General features: G+C 36.7%; 1 protein-coding gene across 2 annotated transcripts in view; it reads left to right on the forward strand.

Annotated features, from left to right (window-relative positions):
* Window positions 1-23,970, forward strand: part of CYYR1 (cysteine and tyrosine rich 1) — a 93,465-nt gene extending 69,495 nt beyond the window's left edge. For both annotated transcript variants that reach the window (XM_073891534.1, XM_025867968.2), the window contains 2 exons: window positions 4,491-4,648; window positions 16,318-23,970. In XM_073891534.1, the coding sequence (XP_073747635.1) occupies window positions 4,491-4,648; window positions 16,318-16,502 (343 nt within the window). In that variant the 3' untranslated portion in view covers window positions 16,503-23,970. The remainder of the gene's footprint in view (window positions 1-4,490; window positions 4,649-16,317) is intronic.
* The last annotated feature ends 373 nt before the right edge of the window (window positions 23,971-24,343 follow it).

The following is a 24,343-nucleotide window of genomic DNA, read 5'->3' on the forward strand; positions in this document are numbered from 1 at the left end:
TGGGGAGCGCACACAGAACAGAAGAACTACAAGACATGTGGAGCAAAACTGATGGGAATGAAAGGAGAAATAGACAAATCTTCCATTATAGTTGGAGACTCCAACATCCCTCCCACATCAATTAGGGAACAACTGGACAGAAAATCAACAAGGATACAGAAGAACTGAACAACCAACTGAATCTAATCAACATTTCTCAGATACCTTCTTCAACAACAGGAGAATATACAAAACCCCAAAATACTCCCAAATAAGCATAACCAACTAATTTTTTATGAAGGTGCAAAAGCAATGCAGTCGAGGAAGGATAGTGTTTTCAATAAATAGTACTGGAGCAGTTGGATATCCATAGGCAAAAAACTCAACCTCAAACTCAAACTGGCACCTTATCCCAAAATTAAACCAAAGTGGATCATAGGTTTAAATATCAAACATAAAACTAATAAATCTTTTAGAAGGAAACATAGGAGAAGTCTTCAGAACTTAAGGCTTGGTGAAGAATTTGTAGGCATGACACCAAAAGCACAGTCCATAGTAGAAAAAATCGAAAAATTGGACTTTATTAAAATTTAAAAACATTTTTCTCTGCAAAAGATTCCATTAAGAGGATGAAAAGACAAACTACAGACTGAGAAAATGTTTGCAAACAATGTATCTCATAAAGGACTTCTATCTCGAGTTTATAAAGAACTCTCAAAAATTCAATAGTAAAAACACAAACAATCCAATTAGAACATGAATAAAAGGCATGAAGGGACATTTCACTGAAGAAGATACAAAAATGGCAACTAAGTCCATGAAAAGATGTTCACCCTCCCTGGCCATGAGGGAAATGTATGTTAAGATCACAATGAGATATCACTACACACCCGTTGAAATAGCTAAAATTAAAAATAATGACAACACCAAATGCTGGCAAGGATGGAGAGAAACTGGATGTCTCATACTCTACTGGTGGGAATATAAAATAGTACAACCATTCTGGAAAATACTTTGGCAGTATTTTTAAAAACTGAACATATTCTTATCAAATAACCCAGCAATCCCACTTTTGGGCATTTATCCCAGAGAAATGAATACATATGTTCACACAAAACCTGAATATGATTGTGCATGGCAGCTTAATCTGCAAAAGCCAAAACTGGAAATAACCAAAATGTCCTGCAAATAGGTCATGGGTTAACAAAATATGCTATCTCCATATCATGAAATATTATTTAATAATAAAAAAAGAATGTATTAGTATGCACAAAAGCTAGGATAGATTCCAAGGGCATTGTGCTGAGTAAAAAAAAAGTCCACCTCAAAAGGTCACATACTACATGATTCCAATTGAATGACACTCTTAAAATGACAAAATTACAAAAGTGGAGAACAGAGTAGTGATTTGAGCAGTTATTAATGGTGGGGAGGAGGGTGGTGGGTGTGACCATAAAGGAGTAGCACAAGGGAAATCTTTCTGATGATGGAGTAGTTTTGTACCTTGCTTGCCATAGTGATTCCATGATCTCTGCATGTGTTCAAATGACACAGAACAATACACACACTTTACACTAATGTCAATTTCCTGATTTTAATGTTGTACTCTAGTCACCTAAGATGTAACCACTGAGGAGTGCTGGGTGGAGGGTACACAGGCCCTCTCTGTACTTCTTTTATAACTGTCTGTGAACCTGTACATATTTCAAAAAAAAAAATTTAAAAAGGAAAATATATATGCTCTGCAGTCCATTCTTTCAAAGAAAAATACATTCCCTACATTTTTTCAAGATGTTTATGATGCCAAATTTCTCAAGTTAATAGATTCTCTCTTTCCAACAGTTGACAAAACCGAATTATTTATATGCCAGAAGGTTACTGTTTATTGTTTCTTTTAATTAATAATGGAGTAAATAATTCCATAAATGTTATACTTGCCATGTCTTTAATAACTAATTTACAGTTGCTAATGGGTATCAAAAGATCAAGGACACCAAAATCATGATTTAATCAGAAACCTCATTTAACACATTAGTTGCAACCTAATTACTGACCTCACAAGCAGGCACTTTTGCTGGAGCTGCCAACAGGAAAACAAAATGTGACTAATTTTCTACTTTCCTCTATTTAAAAAATGAATTAATGAATATAAATATGTCCCAATTTGAAATCTTAACAGCTTCCATAACACTTACTTTGGAAACTCTATGCCTGAATAATTGGGCCATTGATTATTTCTGGAACATAAATTAAGCCCTCCAAATCAATCTTATTTGGACTTCAAAATTACAATAAAAAGGGTTCCAGATTACTTTTTGTTTACTTATTTCAAATTATCTCCTTTGATACATCTCTCTTTTTTTTAATTATGTTATGTTAATCACCATACATTACATCATTAGTTTTTGATGTAGTGTTCCATGATTCATTGTTTGTGCATAACACCCAGTGCTCCATGCAGAACGTGCCCTCTTTAATACCCATCACCAGGCTAACCCATCCCCCCACCCCCTCCCCTCTAGAACCCTCAGTTTGTTTCTCAGAGTCCATAGTCTTTCATGGTTTGTCTCCCCCTCCGATTTCCCCTCCTTCATTCTTCCCTTCTTGTTATCTTCTTCTTTTTTTTTTTTAACATATAATGTATTATTTGTTTCAGAGATACAGGTCTGTGATTCAACAGTCTTACACAATTCACAGCGCTCACCATAGCACATACCCTCCCCAGTGTCTATCACCCAGCCACCCATCCCTCCCACCCCCCACCACTCCAGCAACCCTCAGTTTGTTTCCTGAGATTAATAATTCCTCATATCAGTGAGGTCATATGTTACATGTTTCTGATTTATGAGATAGATCTGGCCCCAAGGGTTTGGAATGAGAATTACAGACCTGTCTTAGAAAAGTGTGGGATAGATATGTATATGGCACAAAAATAAGAAATTATTTATCTGACAAATGAGTCCAGGGGTACAGATATTTCATGATATGAAATTTGAGAGGAGAGTCAGGTAAGCATCAAGCTGACCTTCATTTAATTAATAAGAAAATTAGGGGGGGTGAGAGGTGTTCAGCAACTTGCCCAAAGAACAGTTGGAACCTAGGCAGTCTGGCTTTAGAAATCATGCTTTTATTTTTTTTTTAAAGATTTTATTTATTTATTTGGCAGAGAGAGATACAGTGAGAGAGGGAACACAAGTGGGGGGAGTGGGAGAAGGAAAAGCAGGCTTCCTGCCGAGCAGGGAGCCGGATGCAGGGCTCGATCCCAGGACCCTGCGATCATGACCTGAGCCAAAGGCAGACGCTTAACGACTGAGCCACCCAGGCATCCCTAGAAATCATGCTTTTAAACCACAAAAATGTTGTTACTGAAGACTTCTTCTGAATGGCCCCACTGTCACAGCAGAATGAGACTCAGTCTCTGAGCTAAAAGCACCAGATCTTATGGAAATTCATACCCTTATAGGTAAAACCCTAGGCTCCAGCAAAGTGTCACGCTGGCTCATACGTGAAATTGGAGGATCCTTTTAAGGGAGGATCCTTTTAAGGACATGGACCTCTTCACCCTTTTCAATCACTGTATAAGATTCATTCTCTGATGTATCATTACCTTTTTTCTTTTTTTGTCATTTGGATATTAGGGTGTTTCTGATATCTTGCTTTCAGCAACAATATATTGGCAAACATTCTTATTACATTATTTGTGCCCACATGTGCTGTCTTTCCTCAGAAAGCACTGCTAGAAATGATACTGCTGGTTGAAAATCTACATCTTTTCACAAAGATTTCTCCATTACTTTCCAAAATGTGAACAAATGTAGACTCCTACAAATCATATTATCTACATATAATGATAATGTCGACTCTTGCATGCAGTATTTTTTCTTTCTATGATTTTGTTGTGAGAGATAAAACGTTCTGGAGAAAAACATAACATTAACAGAATAGAGGTTTTGCTTGCATTGCTCCTGAATTTAATGAGAATACCATTTGTCATAACTGTTTTCTGAATAATTTTTTAAAAAAATTTGGTTTTTCTCTGTTCTGTTAAGAAAAAAAAAATTCCAGTTCTACTTTGTGAAGAGTTTTAAGAAAGATAAATGTTAAATTTTATTTACTATTTTGACATTTATCAAGTTGTTTTCAGTTAATGTGTACTCACAGACAATAAATTCTTTGCTGTTCAAGTTAACAGCAGTATGGTTTTTTTAATTATTATTTTAGAAAGCGTATCTGAATAATTGTGTTTTGTATAAATACATGGATTTCTAAGATCAGAATCTGAATGATAGGTTTACTGTACTGGAAGAGGATTCCCTGAGAGCTTATAACTTTTTCTTATCTATTGAAATACAGAAAACGATTTACTTGACTGATTCAGGGAATTATCTTTTTTTTTTTTTAACATTATCCTTAGGGGGTTCGCCAAAGGGCATTTGTCATATAGTCACGGATGTGTATTTGAAAGGCTCATGAGCTTTTTCAATAAATGTACTTTTGTTTTCCTTTTTTAGGGGTACAGCAATTGCTGGCATAGTGTTTGGAATTGTATTCATCATGGGGGTCATAGCTGGAATTGCCATATGTATCTGCATGTGTATGAAAAACAACCGCGGGACCCGGGTGGGCGTCATCAGGACCACCCACATCAATGCCATCTCCTCCTATCCTGGTAAGCACAGGCGCTCTCTCCTTCTGAAGGAAGAGTCAGATCTGTTAGTTATGCTCTACTCCTTGGAGAGAGGAAACATTGAAGACTTTCAATGCAATGATCTCCAAGAATGTAGGGCATTTCCAAATTAATGTAGACTGAACTCTAGCTTTCCATGGAGATTACTTAGATCCAAGTAATAAAATCTAGCTCATATTTGAAGGTATTCATATTTTTAATGCTTGTCTTATTGACTACAATTCCCAACCAGCCAGAGTTAAGAGAAATAGACAGTTCACACCCACTGTGTCTACCTGCCAAAGTTCTGAGAATTATAAAGTATAAGTGACATGTCTTAACAAACTGGCATCTGATTTAATAGGTATGTATGTAAGAAAAAGGATTGAATAAAGTTTTTATGTGTCCTCTGTATGCAAAGAAAACAGTTATAACATAATATGAACATTCTCAACAAAGAACAAAAGTGATACATTAAGAGTTCGACACGTTATTTGTTGAGAATCTGCTAGAAGTTCTACATATAAATATATTGAATACATATGACTCCATAAACAAAATACTGCAATTTGCATTAGGTAATTGCTCAGTGGTGCTTTCTAAGTCAGTCTGTATATGTACCATCTGACATATAAAAAGGAGTCAAGTTTTGAATCTAACACATTCTTAGAAAGATAATTTCCTATCCACAGTCATGTCCTTCCTCAGCCCCTTTAGAGAAGAGTGTCCCTTTTACATGCAATCTGCCCCATGTTTCAATTCTCTAATGACCTTTCCTCTCTTAACTTTTTCCCTATCATCTTCAATTTAAGGGAGCAAATTTCAAATGAATGTGAGAATGATCATTTCTCCTGTTCCTCTTTTTTTTTTAATTTTTTATTGTTATGTTAATCACCATATATTACATCATTTGTTTTGTTTTGGTGTAGTGTTCCTCTTTTGTCAGTTCTTCCTCTTCTCCAATATCTTCATGTCGGAGTGTCTCGAGGATCAGACTTGTGTCTTTTTCTAGACTGTATCTACACTTACTTCTTTGGTTATATCATTTGGCCTCATGGTATTAAGTACTATTTATATGCTAATGCCTCCCAAAATTATAAATTTCCATTCCAAACCTCCTTCCTGAATTTCAGATGCATTTGTCCCACTGCCTACTGGACATCTCAGATTGGATGTCTTATAGCTATCTCAAGTTGAACATGTTCAATGCTATACTTCTGATCATCCCCCCAAACCTCCATTCATAGCCTCTATCCTCTCAACTGATGGCATCTCTGGACTTCCAGGAGCTCAGGTCAAAACCCTGGAGTCATCCTTGACTCCTCACCTCTGTCAAACCTACATGCAACATACTAGGAAAAGTTCCAGTCCCATCTTCAAAGTATATACAGTACCTGACTACTCACAGTCTCCATTGCTCTTTCCCTGGTGGGAGCCACCCTCAGCTCTCACCTGCTTTGCTGTGATAACATCCTAACTGCTCTTACAGGAGCTACCTTTGGCCCTCAGGAGTCTATTCTAAACCCAGGAGCCAGATTGAGCCTTTTAAAGTAGATGTCAAATTATATCATTCTTCTGTTCAAAATCTTCCAACGGCTCTCCATTTTCTCCAGAGAAGGAAAAAGCCAGTGGTTCCTCATTTTATCCAGAGTAAAAAGCAAATTCCTAATCAGGGCCTGCAAGGCAATGCATGCTTTGGCTCCTCTTTTTATTTCTCTCGCTTCATTTTCTTCTCTACTCCCTCTTGCCACTCTGCCTCCAGTCACATACTTTTATGAACAGAGAAACACACTCCATGTGCTCTGTGAACACAACAGGACACACTCCCATCTTAAGGCTCTGCCTAGAACGTGGACTCCCTCACTTAATTCAACTTTTTGATCAAAGATCACCTCCTGAATGAGGCCTGCTCTGTTCTATTTAAGATTGTATTATATCCCAGCCATCAAAAAAACCCAAAATCTTGCCATTTGCAACGACATGGATGGAACTAGAGGGTATTATGTTGAGCTAAATAAGTCAATCAGAGAAAGACATGTATCATCTGATCTCGCTGATATGAGGAATTCTTAATCTCAGGAAACAAACTGAGGGTTGCTGGGGTTGGGGGTGGTGAGAGGGATGGGGTGGCTGGGTGATAGACACTGGGGAGGGTATGTGCTATGGTGAGCGCTGTGAATTGTGTAAGAGTGTTGAATCACAGACCTGTACCTCTGAAACAAATAATACATTATATGTTAAAAAAAAAAAAAGAAGATACTAGGAAGGGAAAAATGAAGGGGGGGAATCAGAGGGGGAGACGAACCATGAAAGACTATGGACTCTGAGAAACAAACTGAGGGTTCTAGAGAGGAGGGGGTGGATGGGTGGGTTAGCCTGGTGATGGGTATTAAAGAGGGCACGTTCTGTGTGGAGCACTGGGTGTTATACGCAAACAAGGAACCATGGAACACTGCATCAAAAACTAATGATATAATGTATGGTGATTAACATAACATAATAAAATAAAATTTAAAAAAAAATTTAAAAAAAGATTGTATTTTACCCCTCCCCATTGTGTCTTCCTTAGTCTATTTTTTTCCAGAGTGCTTTTAATCTTCTAAGATACCATATCGTTTTTCCAATTGTTATATTTATTGTTCATTGTCTATCCCCTCCTCCTAGCTCCACAAGGCAGGAATCATGATCTGTTCACCACCCAATCTCGATTATAATACCAGGACTGGCACATAATGGACACTCAGGAGACACATATGAACAAGTGAGGAACACAACTCATGACAAGATCTGATTTAGTTATATATCAAAACTCAAGGAATTTATCTTAAATTCCACCCTGGAATATGTAACTTTTACTTGCTACAAAAGCAATTCACAATTTTGAATCTTTCCAACTTACTAAAAATATTCTTGGGATTAGTGTAATGATGTTAGAACTAGGGTATTAGAAAAAAATAGGGGGAATTATTTTTTATTCTTCACATCTCTCCATTTTTACCTGGTCAACCCATAACTCAAGAAAACAGAGGAGAGTCAGACAGAGACATTAATCGGAGAGAAGGCAAGGAGAAGCCCTCTGTAGCTAACATTCCAGATACACTTTTGCTCAATCAAAAAACGTTCAGTTAAAATTGAACATTAAACATTTTAAAACATTAAAAAATGTTTTTTATAAAATTAGAAGAGAAGATACAAAATATTTTAATGTGAGGGCTTATGTTTTCTTGGGTTTGAGGTTTCTATTTCATGCATGGAAACATGTTTTTAAAACTTTAGAGTGGCATCATTTATACTGGCAAATCACAGCAGCATGTTACATTTTCAGTAAATACATTGTTCCGGGAACTGAATAATGCGAGAAACATAATAAACCTTATGGTGGAAGCATTTTTACCACAAAAAAGCTAGACCTTCAGAAAGCATAATGTGCTTGATTACTTCGCATTTCCTTCTCAAAGTCACTAATTAAGCTTTTACTTAAAAGATAGGAAAAAACACAGAGTAGTATTGAATGTTTTTCAAAATCTTTCATCCTTGGAAATATAAAATATTTTTATCCACAATAATTAATTAACTTTGTGATAAATAACAACTCAATTTATTGTATAGTAGTCCTTCAGCCACATAACATGAGTAGAAAATAATTTAGCCAACGTAATATTCCTTGGTAAAAGTGCTCAGTGGGGATACCCACAGTGGAGATTATTGCTGTGCCCTGGGGAGGAGATTACTGAGAAAATGTGATCTGCTACACCTGATCATTTGGTGGACAGTGACCTTCCAAAATAGTTCTTTATTCCTGTTATGTTGGGTAGAATGAACAGTGTCTTGTTCAAATACAATTATTTTAAAAACCGCTAGTGTGAAAATAAAAATTATTTGTCAAGTCTTATACTTCCAATACTTTCCAGAATTTCACTGTAAACAAAGGAAAGTGATCATGTTAAACCTTTAAAAAAATAGATTTGGATGATACACACCTGAAAGAAAAACAATACAGAAAGACTATAACAGAAAGCTTGGCAAAAATGTAAAAATCAAATGACAACCAAAGGAAAACGAGAGATTTCAATGCTATCAAGAAATTTGTGATCTGAAGTCCATTATTGAGTCTCCTGGTGATTGATAGATGATAGATAGTTAGATAGATAATGATAGATGATAGATAGATAGATGATAGATAATAGATAGATGATAGATAGATAGATAGATAGATAGATAGACAGACAGACAGATAGATTTAGGTAAACCATGGAGAAGGAGGGGAGGTTCTTGGGAACAGAAAAATGACAAAGGATACATATTGAAAGGAGTTGTGGAATTAGAAAAAATCATCATTTTAAAACCATCATAAGAAAAGTTTGCGACAAGAGTCATTAATGGGCGTTAAATTTGGGGGGAGAGTTTGCAGTGGGGCAAGACATTTGCATGGTCTTAAAGTGTCTTACCCCCAGATTTGTTTCTAGTTATAAAGAGAAAAATGGTAACTACATAGTGGAGAAACCAGACAACACCTTGACCAGGTGGTAAAGATTAACATCACCAAAAAAGGACAGATGGACATCTTGCACCTTTGGGTGTTAATTACTGTGAGGATGATACAACTTTCCATGTGAAAGATTCTGGCTGAAAGTTCACAGTCTGAATCTAAACATGAGAAAAGATCTGACAAACCTAGGTTAAGGAACATTCTATAAAATAACTGACTTGTAGTCTTTAAAATCTTTTGGAAATATTTCATTAAGAAATCAAAACTCTAGAGGCACCTGGGTGGCTCAGTCAGTTGAGCATCCAACTCTTGGTTTTGGCTCTGGTCATGGTCTCATGGATCATGGGGCCAAGCCCCGAATAGTGCTCCATGCTCACCCGGGGGGTCTGGTTGAAGATTCTCTCTGCCCCTCCCCCCACTCAGGCACGTGTGCATCATTTCTTTCTTTTTCTCTCTCTCTCTAAGATAAATAATTTTTTAAAAAAGAAATAAAAACTCTATTTGCATCATTGAATTCACAAATGAGGGCTGCCTTATTAGTATATGTACTGAACATGTGAAGACTTTCATGTACTCATCAAAGGATTTGGTGATATGAGGATATTGTCTCCTGATTGTGCCTATATTCTTATTGAAATTAGAAGCAAGTCTTCTCCTGAAAGTGGGTTAAGGAGCTGCTTGTAGATAAGGAATCTCAGAGAATGGAGGGATGGTGAAATACCTACAGGAAGGCATAATTTCCAAGCAATGCCAGGAGTCTCCACACTTAAGAATATAGTCTTTCATTGAAAATGAGATCAGTCAGTATGATTGTGCATTTTTCTATAGCCACATGAAGCTCCTAGATACAAGTCTGGGAGAGCCAAAACGTTGAATTTAATCAAGAATGGAGTTTTGTCAGGAAACAGGGAGAAAAGGAGATAAGAAAGTTGATGATAAATGCACAGAAATAATTTTAGTGATGGACCATAAATCTAAGCTGAATAAAGAAAGACATGAAGACAGGAAAGAGGTGACATCAGTTTAAGTTAACTTTTTCAAATGTCATCAGTAAAATTGGAAATCTAGGTGAGATTCAAGATACATTGGAATGCGTATTCTAGAAAGATAAAGAGTAGTGGTCAGATTTACATAGGTACAACAAGGGTGAGAAAAAGATTTTTAACACAAAAAAGTCCAGGTATTTAAAAAATGGTGAAACAATTTAGGTGATACAAATAAACTGTTTAATACTTCATGAAGTGGATTGTCTTTGTACAGAACTGCAAAATAGGTGGAAGGCAGGGAGCTTTTACAGGATAAAGAATTAAAAAACAAAGAAGAGAAAAACAGAAAATATCTGATTGGCTTGGGCCACATAGTTAACCTTGTTTGGGGTGAGAAGGAACAGGAAGTAAGTACAGAACTCAGAGTTGGCTTGATGTTTGGGGATTAGCTGACTGGATATACTAAGTTTCCCGTCCAGTGGAACTTCACAGGGATATGAAAGCTATCTAAGTTTTGGTTTGCTACTGTGGCACCCTGGGCAGGAGCAAGCTCCGTCTTGGGGCTAGAAATTTACTTCAACATATGAATGTTGAAATCATCAAGAATACTAATAGAAGTTATGTTGGAGAGAAAGATAATGGGCCTGATGCTAAATCTTCAATGAATGAAAGTCTAGGGCAGAGCACACCACAGACATTAACAAGGAGGAGTAGAAAGTAGTATAATCTCATGGTGTGTGCTACAAAAGAGCTCAGGTTTTTAAGGAGAGAATATAGACCATAGTTTGAAAAATGGCTGTGAGAATCCCAGAAAACACCCAGGGCACCTTCTGGCCTTACAGGATGTAGGATGTCCGGGGAAAGAATACCTCTGATTTAGTACTGCTGCAGAGGAAGCTGCCCTCTCAGGGGAAAATCTGACTTTAATAGGTGCAGTAAATGTCTACTTCTTCTCTCTGAACTACTATCTCATGCACTCTTCTCTCTTCTCAAAGCTAAAACAACAACAACAACAACAACAAAACCCAAACCTTACTTTTCTCACCCTCAGTAGATCTCATTTCTCCGGAAAACAGACACAATTGGAAGAGGACTTCCTCATATTCTGAGCTAGAGTCACATGTAAAGAGATGGAAAAGAGAGGACACAAAGGGCTTTTCTGAGGACAGACATAGTGGTCTCCTGAGCACAGTGAAAGGGGGAGGGAAAGTTTAGAAAATTAATGAGATTTGATGTGTAAAGCCTTCCAGAGTTAGAGGTCTACAATGAAAGATGTTCTAAGAGCTTTTCCTCATGGTAACAGAGGAATGTAAAATATGACTGGACTTGTCTTGATGTTATCTGAGGGAAAGGGGAGTGATAGCTTCTAATAGTATCATCCTTTTGGGAACTACATCTTAAGCCACTGTTGAGGAGAAATGGGCAGGATTGGGTCTTTGTGGTGGGAGTGGAGGCAGTGGAGGTCTTGCTGAGGGCTCTGTGGGTTTCTGCTCTGAGTAAGGTTCAAGCAAACTGTGAGTAGTGTGGTTTGGGGGAGGGTGGAGGAGAAGGTTTGCTCCTAGCAATAATATTAGAAGTTGTCCTTAAAAATGTCATAAGCTAGGAATGCCTGGATGGCTCAGTCAGTTGAGCATGTGACTCTTGGTTTCTGCTCAAGGCATGATCTCATGGGTTGTGGGATCGAACCCTGCATGGAGCCCCGTGCTCAGCCGGGAGTCTGCTTGAAGATTCTCTCCCTCTGCCCCTCCTCCCACTTGTTCTCTCTCTTTCTAAAGTAAATAAATAGATCTTTTTAAAAATGTCATAAGCTAATGCTAAGATGTATTAAAAGACAAATTGAGGCATACTAGACATTTTTGAGCAAAAATTGATTTGAATCAGAAAGCACCATACTGGAAATGATTAGGAGTTCCCTGCCTTATAGAGAGAAAATGTAGAAGCAAAGAAAGGAAATTATTTCACTGGCTATAGCTTAAAGCCTAGTTGGGCAATTTGTGACTGGTTGTCCTTAGTGTTTTGATTTTGTAACTTTGAAGCATTTACAGGCTTACATTTTGGTTTACTCACTATGACAATAGAGCCACCTCAGTATAATAGTCTCCTTGTTTAATTAACTTAATAGGTGGTAATCATATTGCAGTATATAAATATATCAAATCAACATGTTGTATACCTTAAACTTGCATGATGGTATATGTCAATTATATCTCAATAAAAACTTTTTTAAACATGTTAAAAAAAGTTATGAGATTCACCTGCCCTACAGATATTAAAACCATTTAAATTAATAAATAATTAAAATGAGGTGTTAATGGTATAAAAAGGTATGTCTTGATCATTGGAACAGAACTAGTACATTAAAATTTTACAAACTAAAGGAGAGATAACAAAACAATGTGAAAAATGAGGATTAAGAAACCACATAGATAATTTGGCTTAGCTAAAATTTAAAACTTAAGGAAAATAAACTTTGACACAAAAATACGCCAAATAAAATAACAGATATAAGGAAGCTTTAAATATATAAATAGAAATAGTTTGGCTATGAATCAGATATCCAAAAGAGAAGACAAATTTTTAAGTTTAACAATAGAGAAAAGATCAAAAAGATAACCATATATTTTGTTAGATACAAGTTTTAAATTTCAGTATGTCAGTAAGTAAAAATAATATAATTAACCATTTTGACAGTTATTTTTACAAAGCTACCTAGAAAAGATACATACCTTTGTATACTTGTTTATATCTTGCTATCTTAATTATATCTTGATTCTAATTAAGATTCCAGTTTTTAAACTACCAGTCCAAAACAAACAACAATTACCCAATAAACAGTAGGGGCACCTGGGTGGCTCAGTTGGTTGAATGTCTGACTCTTGGTTTTGGCTCAGGTCATGATCTCAGGATCATGGTCTCAGGGTCATGAGATCGAGCCCCACATCAGCTCCAAGCTCAGTGCAGTCTGCTTATCCCTTACCTCCCCCACCTGCCCTGCTTGCTCTCTCTTTCAAATAAATAAATAAAATCTTTAAAAAAGAAAAATGTAAGTAAACTACAGACAGTAAACAAGTTGTAGAACAATGTCAAATCTAGCTACTATCAAAGAAATATAAAATAAAGAACTATTTTTAATTTTAAATTACCAAAATATTAAATGATAACCGGTTAGTTGATTCCCGGAATTTTATTCTAAAGAACTAATTCAAAATAATAATAAAAAGGTCAATGTGTAAAAAGGTAATCATCTTTCCATTACTTATAATAATAAAAAATTGTTAATCTCAAAATAAGTGAACAGTCAGAATAATAGGCAGCCATTAACAATAAAGTTTATGAAGAATATGTAGCAGAATGAAAAAGACTATGTTATAATCCAAAGTAAAAAAAGCATATACTCATTTTACATGACTACAAGGACATAAAACCCACAAATGACTAGAAGAGATTATATAAAGATGTTACTGGTTAAATCGTGATGGCAAAATTATGGATGATTTTCCGCTGTTTCCAAATTTTTAAAAATAATGTTGTAACGGTTTTGGTAACACCATGCATCTTCCCTTTATGTTTGCTTCAGAGATGTTGGCCTGAGTGGGTGAAAAACACTAAATTTCTTCTATAAATTTCATAGCATCCCTAAATTTTGTAATATTGTAGAAAACTATAATGACATATTTGCTGTACTTAAGAGAGTTGGAATATTGATGATGAAAGAATTTCAAAGGCACCATATCTCCAGCTGCATCCATACGTCTTCGAAAGATGCTTTGACCTTTAAGAAAGAACAAAACCTCTCAGAGTTAATCAGGAATTTTCTAAAACTGATACCTTGAAAAGTTTACTTCCTGGTGAAACCTTATTATCTGAAAGAAAGAAAGATAGCAGAGTCCACAGTTATACAAGTCTTATTTTAAAATGTCTTCCAGTAGCTAATACTATAAAAGATGTGCCATGTTTATTTCATGATGGATAGTCCTCAAAATATTGCTCTTCTGCATTATATTATCACTTTATCAAAATTCAAAAGCTCTATGAGTAGAGGGCCATATGAATCTAATCATATCTTACATTTTCATGTTCAACAAGCAGCTGTATAAACCATAGGGAATCTCACTGAAGTGTCCTCTAGCAGTTTTAATGCAGATGGCAAAATACAAACGCTTTGTTACCGAAGCATAAATAGACACCACAGCTTCATGACAGAGAATGATGCAAAGCCAATCTGTAGATTCATTCAGCGTGTGCTCCGCAAGTGGGAGGCAGGGAAAAGCTTCAACATAAAAACAGCTTAGAACCACATGCTTATAAGAAAAGTTCAATAGGTATCCAGCTGTAACTTCCTATTTTACATGGAGCCTGTATTTCTTGGCTTGGATGAAGTATATTCTAAATCTCTTTGTCTTAGTCCTCCTGGATATAATGAAACAAAGGAGTGGGTGTAATGCGGAGGGAATGTGTGTTTAGACTCCATAGGAGTTGTTCCATTTTGTTATAGAAAACAAAGCTTTTGATAGCCCAGCCTCAAGTGTTTAAAGCAGCCTTAGAGAAGCTGAATACAGCTGTCCTCTGCTATAAGCCCTTCGCCTGGAGACTTGTAAAGCCTTTGCTCAATAGAGCAGTCCTCAGAGGACATCCCACCCAGTTCTCTGTCTCCATTTTCCTCTTTTCTCAGGTGACCCAATTCTGTGTCCTCACATCCCTGAGTACAGGCAGATCAGTAGTGGTTCAAATCATTAAGCTCCTGGTAAAATAAGCCAAATTAAAGGGATTCAGAAGAAACATTGTTAGTGTTTGCAAACAGGGTGAAGCCCTATGTTTTTGCATGCACATTGATCAGAACACTACCATAATCTTATTGGTAAGATCACAATTTAGATGACATTTTATTTTTTATTTTTTTAAGATTTTATTTTAAAGTAATCGCTACACTCAATGTGGGGCTCAAACCCACAACCCTGAGATCAAGGGTCTCATGCCCCACCAGCTGACCAGCCAGGCATCCCTAGAAGATATTTTAAAGATAAGTTTATTGAAATGTTGCTTGTTCTTTAATGCCATTCTAATGTTTAAAAAGCTTGGCCATTTATTTGCATTATTATGACACTAGTCTTGTGATTTAGGCTACATTCATAGTAAGCAATTAAGGCATGCCAATTTCCAACCAGAATCATGATCTTGATGATAATTCAAACACTGGCAAATCGTCAGAGGGGTTGTTCAGATGTTGCAGAATGATTGGTTCTTGAAGATATGGAATACTCAAGGGGTACCTCTCTTTGAACCCTTGACATGGGACTGAGATCCCTACAAAAGAGACACCAATACATAGTCATAATGAAGTGTACTAAATGTGATTTAAAACACACTGACATATATTACAGTAAAAAAATAATTTAAGAAACATTTTCAAATAATATTTAGAAAACTAAGTTCTTCATTTCCATTCACAAATGTGCTTGCCCATCCTCGCTTTTATTTCTTATTCCTATAATGGCTCCATAACCTTCTAAGTTCCTGGAGTCTAATAAAGGGTGCCCAATACCCGGGCATCTGCTTTCACTCTCCACCTCTTTCTCTACCTACCTAGTCATCACCGAAGCACTCACCTGCTCAAGGTCTCTTATGATTTTCCCTCCCAATGCCATGAGTCGTTTATAATCCTTCACATATGCTATGACATCATCTCTCCTTTTCTTCTGCTCACTTCAATCCATACTGCTGAGAAAAATCACCCTCCTAAGCATATTCACTAGCATCTTCAAAAAATCTTTGGTAACTGCACATCACACACCCCTTATGTGAAAGTCAAAGCCCACCATGATGATGATACCATCAGATTTCTCAACACTTCTTCCCATTTCCCCCTTCCATGTACTTTTTGCTTTCAACAAAAGTGCTCTCCTGCTTCTGTGCTTTTGTTCAATCTAGAATTAGCGCCTAGTCTTTTCTTTATCTGCCCATTAACATCATATTTCCAGAAACTTTCCCTAAGCAACCAATTCTAAACATTTTGGCCAATGGTACCACTTTTTGTAGCACTCGCCCTTTCATACACATGTGTCCTCAAACCAATAAAACTAAGATTTTTGCAGGCAAAAATTACGCCCTGTCCCAAAGTACTCAGCTCAGTGGTTTAAACATAGTAGACACTCAAATATTTGCTAAATGCCTGATGCCCTTTGCTTTTTCTTTTTCAGTGGCACCACCCCCCTATAGTTATGACCATGAGATGGAATACTGTGCCGACTTGCCACCTCCCTACTCCCCGACCCCACAGGCTTCAGCACAGCGTTCTCCACCCCCTCCTTACCCTGGAAATTCAAGAAAACAATCCTTCTCCCAGAACAGAATATGTGCCAATCAGAGATCTTGCCTGGAATAAAATGTCTTTACTCAGAAACAGGAAAGGATTGCTCTAAGGATTACTTTTTTGGGTCAAACAATATGTCAGGTGGAATATCCAGGCTAAGAAATACTGAGTTTTTACCCCTCTCTGAGCTGACCCCATCTGGAATACTGCTTGGTTCAATGGTATCACATTTGAAGAGAGGTACTGATCAATGCAGTCACATTCAGAGAAGAGTAATGAGACAGACAAAACATCTGAAAATCATATTGCTTAAGGAAACTGCAATACTGATCCTGGAAAAGAGAAGAATGATGTAAGAGAGAATAGCCTGGAGTACATAAGGAAACAACTATATTCTGTGTAGCTTTAAAAGTCAGAACTAGAATTATTCATTCTTTTGTTCATCAATAAATACTGTTCAAGTGCATGAGAGCCTACTCTGTGCCTTTCACTGTTTAAAGCACTGGTTGGAAGCTACAGAAACTTTGGTTTCTGGATAAGAACAAGGAACTTTGGTTTCAGGATAAGAAAGAGGAGTTGGAGCTTCCTTATTGACTAGATTGTTTTGTGAAGTTTCCTATTACCAAGACTTCAAACAGAATCTATCTGGAAGAGACATGTTCTAGAAAGGACAGCTAAATCAAATGGTAGATGGGTCCACTGGGCCCCAAACATTCTGCTCATGGTTTAGTTAAGTGTGAAGTAAATTTCTGTGCCTCCAAGAATGAAAACATTTAGAACAGTTTAATCTTATCTGTTTAATTTGACAAGTTAAAACAGGATCAAAGGGACTCAACAGCTGCTTGAAGCCAAGAACTCTTCAGTGCTAGCTACTGCCACCTAAAAATCATCTGACTTTAATTAGTGTTTTATTATGACAAAAGTTTTTCCAACTGTGGGAAAAAACACTGTATCAAGTTCTACAAGCAACAGATACTTCATTTCAGATTAAAAGATTAGAAGCTGAATATTCCCATGGGATTTTACATCAGGAAGTAAAACTGTAGAACTTGATTGTGAAGATATATAACAGTTTATGAAAAGAAGAAGGGAAAATGAAATTTGCTTTCTGTCCTGTGGAATTCCATTCATATGTAGCTTAGACAGATTTGTTTCCCTTCTGTAATATTTTGAAAATATATTCCCTTGAAAAAGTTATACAGTTAATAGAAAGGTTAAAACATTGACATCAAACTGTTGCCTTTTGCCAAAATCCAAATGTTATGAAGTGCCTACCTTAAAGTATAAAATTTTGGCTAAATAATTCTAATGCGCTGTATTTTGCTGCAAGTGACCTTAATATTTATATTTTTATGTGGGCCCTTTCATACATTTAAAATTTACATTGACAAAATATTGGGGTGACATACATCATTCCTGAATTTGCTCCCCCTCACAAGAACAATTAACAGCTATCCCAAAACAAGACATCATAGAGAGAATCCTAGAACACAGGACTGAGGCTGAAGAATACCCCACACACAGACTTCAGAGACCGAGGTAGACTGTATTGGAGGGGTAAGAGAAGTTACTGCATGTTGATTGTATTGCCCGTTCCCCAGGACAGTGCAGCACCATGGGGAGAGGTGATTCCTGAGCCTCCAGTTCCTCCAGTGGAAAAGAGAACCCAAGAGGGAACAACCAGCACTGCCACCCCCCCAGCATTGTATGTCACTCTGTGAGCACCCCTACTCTCATCCCATACCACTGGAATTGCAGGGCTCAGCCACTGGAAATATAACTATGACAGAGAATGAGGGAGGAGCTTACAACAACCAGCACATGGATGTCGGCAGACCAAGTTCATATTGGCAGTACCCAAAGAGTAATCTCAACCAGTGGCTTTGCTCATCTGTAGAACTAAGCTAGAAGTACACTCTGGGGAACTCGGAGAGGTATAGATCTGCCTGATTCAGATCCTCAAACAAGATGTTTGCCAGCCCTACAGCCCAGTTTGCTCATACCTAGGCAGGGTACTGAGTCACAGCCCCACACACTGTGGAGAGTGCCTTCAGCACCATCTGACCAGAAGGGCTAGAGACAACTCCTGGATGCTGTGTGGCCCAGTGGCACTTGAGCTAAGAGAAGAGCAGACAGAGCCAGTAGTTTGCAGAGCCATTGGCCTCATTTGGCCAGGGAACTTAAGGCGTGGGTCTTCTTGAATTAAGACAACAAAGAGCTTTACCAGTTTTACAGCTGCTTCTCCTATTGCACACAGAAAGGGAATCTAATTCATGGCCTTGCTCATGGCTAAATATAGCCTTCAGCTATCTGACCAGGGAACCTAACCAGAGCACAAGGGAAGCCATATAGTCCATCTAACAGCCCTACATACAGTGGTGCTTGAACAGTGAGCACAGCTTCCTCCATCTGCAGAGCATCACCTGAGCAGGGAATTCAGTGGACACTCAGGCCTGATTTGAAGGCCCCAAACAATGACCTCTATGTGCCCTGAACCTTGGCTGCTGCCCTGCCAAAGCAGGGAAGCAGGGAACATAACTCCATCTACTACTGAATACAGACCCAGTCCCAACCATCTAGTAAGCCTGAGCAGAGAATAAGGCAACTGAGGACCCCATCCTACAGCCTCATTTGGATAGGGAACCAAGCCAGGAGTCATATCCACCTATTTTCATGCAGTGCTACAATACCCCATCCCTGTCCTCAGAATTTGAATAGTTGCCTTGCCCAAAGCAGTCCATAATAGCAGGCCCTGCCTGCCCAAAGGCATTACCAACAGACACACCCAGAAAAATAAAATGAGCTGACTAGCGAAGAACTCTCTGTGCCAAAGCAAACCTATAAAATCTGGAAGAAGAGATTAATTACTCAGATTCTCAGATACCAACACAAGAAATCAAGGATCATGAAAAATCAGGTAAATATGATGCCACCAAAGCAAACTATTAAAGCTCCAAGAACTGACCCTAAAAAAAATGGAAACCTATAAACTATCAGACAAAGAATTCAGAACAAATCTCTTAAAGAATTTTAGTGAACTTTGAGAGAAGAGAGACAGAAAACTAACAAAATTAGGAAAACAATGCATGAACAGGAGAAGTTTGACAAGGAAATAGCAACCATCAAAAAAACAAAAACAGAAATCTCAGAGTTGAAAAATACAATAAAAGAACTGAAGAATTCAATAGAGAGTTTCAAAAGTAGATTCAAACATGCAGAGAAAAAATCAAAACCCTGAAGGATAGGATATTGGAAATTACCCAAGGAGAAAGAAAAAATTAAAAATAGCAAAGAAAGCCTATGGAAATTATATGACAATGAAAAGAAACAATATGTGCATCACAGGAAGTCCAGAAGGAAAAAAAGAGAAAGGGACAGAAAGCAATAATGGCTGAAAACTTCCTGAACCTAGGGAGAAAAATGGATATATAGATCCATGCGGCCCAAAGGATCCAACAGTTTGAACCTAAGGATAGAGGGCTACACTGAGACACATTATTATATAGTCAAAAGTCAAAGACAAAATATTTTTTAATAGCACCAAGAGGAAAGAGAGAACTTACATACAAGGAACACCCCCATAAGACTATTGGATTTCTCAACAGAAACTCTTCAGGCCAGGAGAAAATGGGATGCCGTATTCAAAACATTGAAAGAAAATAACTGTCAACCAAAATTCTACACCTGGAAAAGCTGTCCTTCAGAAATGAAGGAGAGATAAAGACTGTCCGAACAAACAAAAGCTGAGGGGGTTAATTACAACCAGACCTACCTTACAAGAAACAAAAACACAAAAAGGTAACATGAATCTCACTGGCAATGACAAATATATAGTCATAACTGGATTCTGCAATATGGTAATAGTGATACATCACTCACTCACAACTCTAGTTTAAAATTTTTTTTTAAAGGAATGTAGCAAAAATAACCATAAATACAATAATCTGTTATTAGTTACACCAGCTAAAAGAAATAAATTATAACAGCAATAATCTAAAATGTGAGGGGCAGAAGTAAAAGTATAAAGTATAAAAATTGTATTTATTAATAGGCTTAATATAGGTTTAAAATAGGGTGTTATGAGTTTAAGATATATTATGCATGCCTCATGGTAACCACAAGGGAAAATCTTGAGGTAATCACACAAAAGAACACAATAAATAAGTCAAAGCATACTGATACCAAAAAAATCGAAACACAAAAAAAGAAAGAAGGTTAAGAAAGAACAAAGGATCTACAAAAAAATGAGGAAAAAAATTAACAAAATGGCAATAGTAAGCCCTTACCTATAAATAATTACATTAAATGTAAATGCATTACATTCTTCAATCAAAAGACATAGAATGGCTGAGTGGATTTAAAAAACAAGATCCAACAATATCAACCTAAAAGAGACTCACTTTAGCCTTAAAGACACACATGGACTGAGAGTGAATATGAACAGACAGAAAAAAGACATTTAAAGCAAATTGTGCCCAAAAAAAGAAGGTGGGATAGCTATATTTATATCAGACAAAATAGACTTTCAAAATAGTAAAAAAAAAAAGTCAAAGAAGGTCATTATGTGATGATAAAAGTACAACACATCAAGAAGATATAACAATTATAAATACTTAAATGCCCAAGATAGGAGCACCTAAATATATAAAGCAAAAACTAACAGAGCTAAAAGGAGAAATAAACACTATTACAATATTTGAGGACTTTATTACCCCACTCTCAACAATGGATTGATCATCCAGACAGAATCAATAAGGAAATAGGAGAACAGTGGATTTGAACAACACTATAAGACCAAATGGACCTAACAGAAGTATACAGGACATTCTAGCCAACAACAGCAGAATATACACTCTTCCCAAGAGCACATGAAACATTTTCTTGGACCGACCATATGTTAGGCCACAAAACAAGTCTTAGCAAATTCAGGAAGACTGAACTCCTACCAGGTATCTTCTCTGATCGCAATAGTGTGAAACTAGAAATCAATAACAGGAGGAAAACTAGAAAATTCACAAACATATAGAAATTAACACCGCCCTCAACAACCAGTGGATCAAAGAAGAAATTAAAGGGGAAATAAAAAAGTTTATCGAGAAACAAAAATGGAAACGCAACACACCAGAACTTATGGGATGTAGCAAAAGCAGTTCTAAGAGAGAAGTTCATAATAATAAATGCCTACCTTAAGAAGCAAGAAAGATCCCAAATAAAAACAACCTAACTCTATGCTTTAAGGAACTAGAAAAAGAACAAAATAAACCCAAAGTTAGCAGAAGAAAATAATGAAGATTACAACAGAAATAGAGAACAGAAAAATAATAGAAAAAAATAAACCAAACTAAGTGTTGGCTCTTTGAAAAGATAAAATTGACAAAACCCTAGCCAGACTAACTAAGGAAAAAAGAGAAAGGACCCAAATCAACACAATTACAAATAGAAAAGGAGACTTACAGCTGATACCACAGAAATTCAAAGGATCATAAGAGATTTTGCCGGTGAGAATGTAAACTGGTGCAGCTACTGTGGAAAATAGTATGGAGAAATCTTTAAAAAATTAAAAATAGAACTACCAAATGACCTAGCAATTCCACTTCTGAGAATATATCCAAAGAAAATGAAAATACTACCTCAAAAAGATATCTTGTACCCCCATGTCCATGACAGCATTATTTACAATAGCCAAGACATAGAAGCCATCTAAGTGTCCATCAATAGATGAATGGATAAGGAAGTTGTGGCGTGTGTGTGTGTGTTTGTGTGTGTGTGTGTGTTTACACAAAGGAATGTAATTCAGCCATTAAAAAATTAGGAAATCCTATTATTTGGGACAACAAGGATGGACCTTAAAAGTAATATGCTAAGTGAAATAAGACAAAAAAAAAAGATAAATCCCCTATGATCTCACTTACATGTAGAATCTTAAAGAAAACAACAACTCATAGATAAAGAGATCAGACTTGTGGTTTCCAGAGGTGGGGGAGGGAGGAGTGGGAATTAGAGGGAGGTGGTCAAAAGTTACAAACTTCCAGTTATAAGATAAATAAGCACTAGGGATGTAATGTGCAACATAAGGACTAGAGCTAACACTGCTATATGATATATAGGAAAAGTGTTGAGAGTAAATCCTCAGAGTTCTCATCATAAGAACACTTTTTTCTTTTATTCTTCTTTACTTGCATTTTATTGTATCTATATGAGAAGATGGATGTTAGCTAAACCCACAATAATAATCATTTTACAACATATGTAAATCAAACCATCATGCTGTATGCCTTAAACTTATACAGCGATGCATGTCAGTTATTTCTCAATAAAACCGAACAAAACCAAACCGTGTATCACTTCTATTCACCAAAAGAACACTGTGATAAACACAACTCGCTAGTAGCTGGTTAGAAAGATCTTTAAAAAAAAAAAAAAAAGATTGGTATTTATTTATTCATGAGAGACAGAGAGAGAGGCAGAGGGAGAAGCAGATTCCCTGTGGAGCAGGAAGCCCGATGTAGGACTCTATCCCAGGACTCTGGGATCATGACACGAGCTGAAGGCAGACGCTTAACCTACTGAGCCACCCAGGAACCCTAGAAAGATCTTAATTACAAGTCTGCTTAAACACTGCACTGCATGCATAAAAAAATACTGGGAAGAGATGTTCAAATTTTTATGTCACTTTGCAATTAAATCTAAAATGTTTAATCTAACATCATCATCATAATTCAGTCAAGTCCCAAAATGATGCTAAGAATTTTGTTGAATAAAATAATCAAAATAAATGTCTTAGGGAATAAAATTATAGTTCCTGTCCTTATAGTTAGGGAACTTAGTAGTCACATAAGTAGCATATTTTCTTTCAAATACATTGATCTGACTGAAATGAGGTCTAGCTGTCAGTGAGATCTAAAAGCTAGATCTGTTTTGAATGACTTTCTTGATTTGTAGGCACTGATGATTTTCTGACTTATAAGGACACAAAGAATTCGAGAGTTCCAGCCTGTTCTAGGGACTGGAATTTTAGCAGTACATATGCTTTCTCTCTCTTCTGCAAGTGGGATCAGATCCAATTACAGGGCAGCTCTGCAACTCAAATTGTGGGGGTCTCCGTGACATTCACAATGTTGGTTGCAAATGAGCCATAAATTCCTTAAGAAAAATGGAGAGGAAAAGACCAGCACAAATTGAATTCTCATCATCTTTGCCGTCAATAAACATTTACTGCATACCTCCTATGTTCTGCAAGCATTACCCACATCGGGAGCCATCTGAGTCCATACTGTTGTTTTATGGCTTCCCTTAAGGCACAGGATAGACCCAAAGACCTACAAGCGATGACTATTTTTACTATTTATATTTAGTGTCAGAAGAGCATAAATGTGCACATTATCCATATAGACTTCTGGAGTTCACTGATCTTTTCCTAGATGATACACATTGAAGGAAAATACTATGTAATGTGAAAGCTTTGAATTATGGTTATTTAAAAACTAATGTGTGTTCTGTGGCCAGAGTGTTTACAATAAACAATAAAGTTAAATAACTCACCATAACAGGTTATATTTTAATTGTCTTGTGCCCATTTTGTTTCACCCTTCATTTCTGCTGATTTAGCCTCATTCTTTTGTACAGAAACACAGGACTGAAGCCAAATAGACTTTATTTTGAATCCTGTCTCCTGCCTGTATGATGGGAGACAGGCCACTTCATCTCTATGAAATTTAACTTTCTGCTCTGGAAAATGTAAATAATATAATGAAGTTCATCAGGTTTTGTGAAAATTGGATGAATACATGCAAAATTCTAAGTATAGTGCCTGACACATAGGAAATGTTCTAAAAATATTCGCCAAAAATAAATTAACAAAAGAATACCATAAGGATGACAGCCTCTGGAATTGTGCTATCCAACATGTTAGC

The sequence above is a fragment of the Callorhinus ursinus genome, unplaced genomic scaffold, assembly GCF_003265705.2.
Source record: "Callorhinus ursinus isolate GAN/ISIS: 27379988/994484 unplaced genomic scaffold, GSC_fseal_2.0 scaffold1, whole genome shotgun sequence".
Classification (NCBI taxonomy): Eukaryota; Metazoa; Chordata; class Mammalia; order Carnivora; family Otariidae; genus Callorhinus; species Callorhinus ursinus.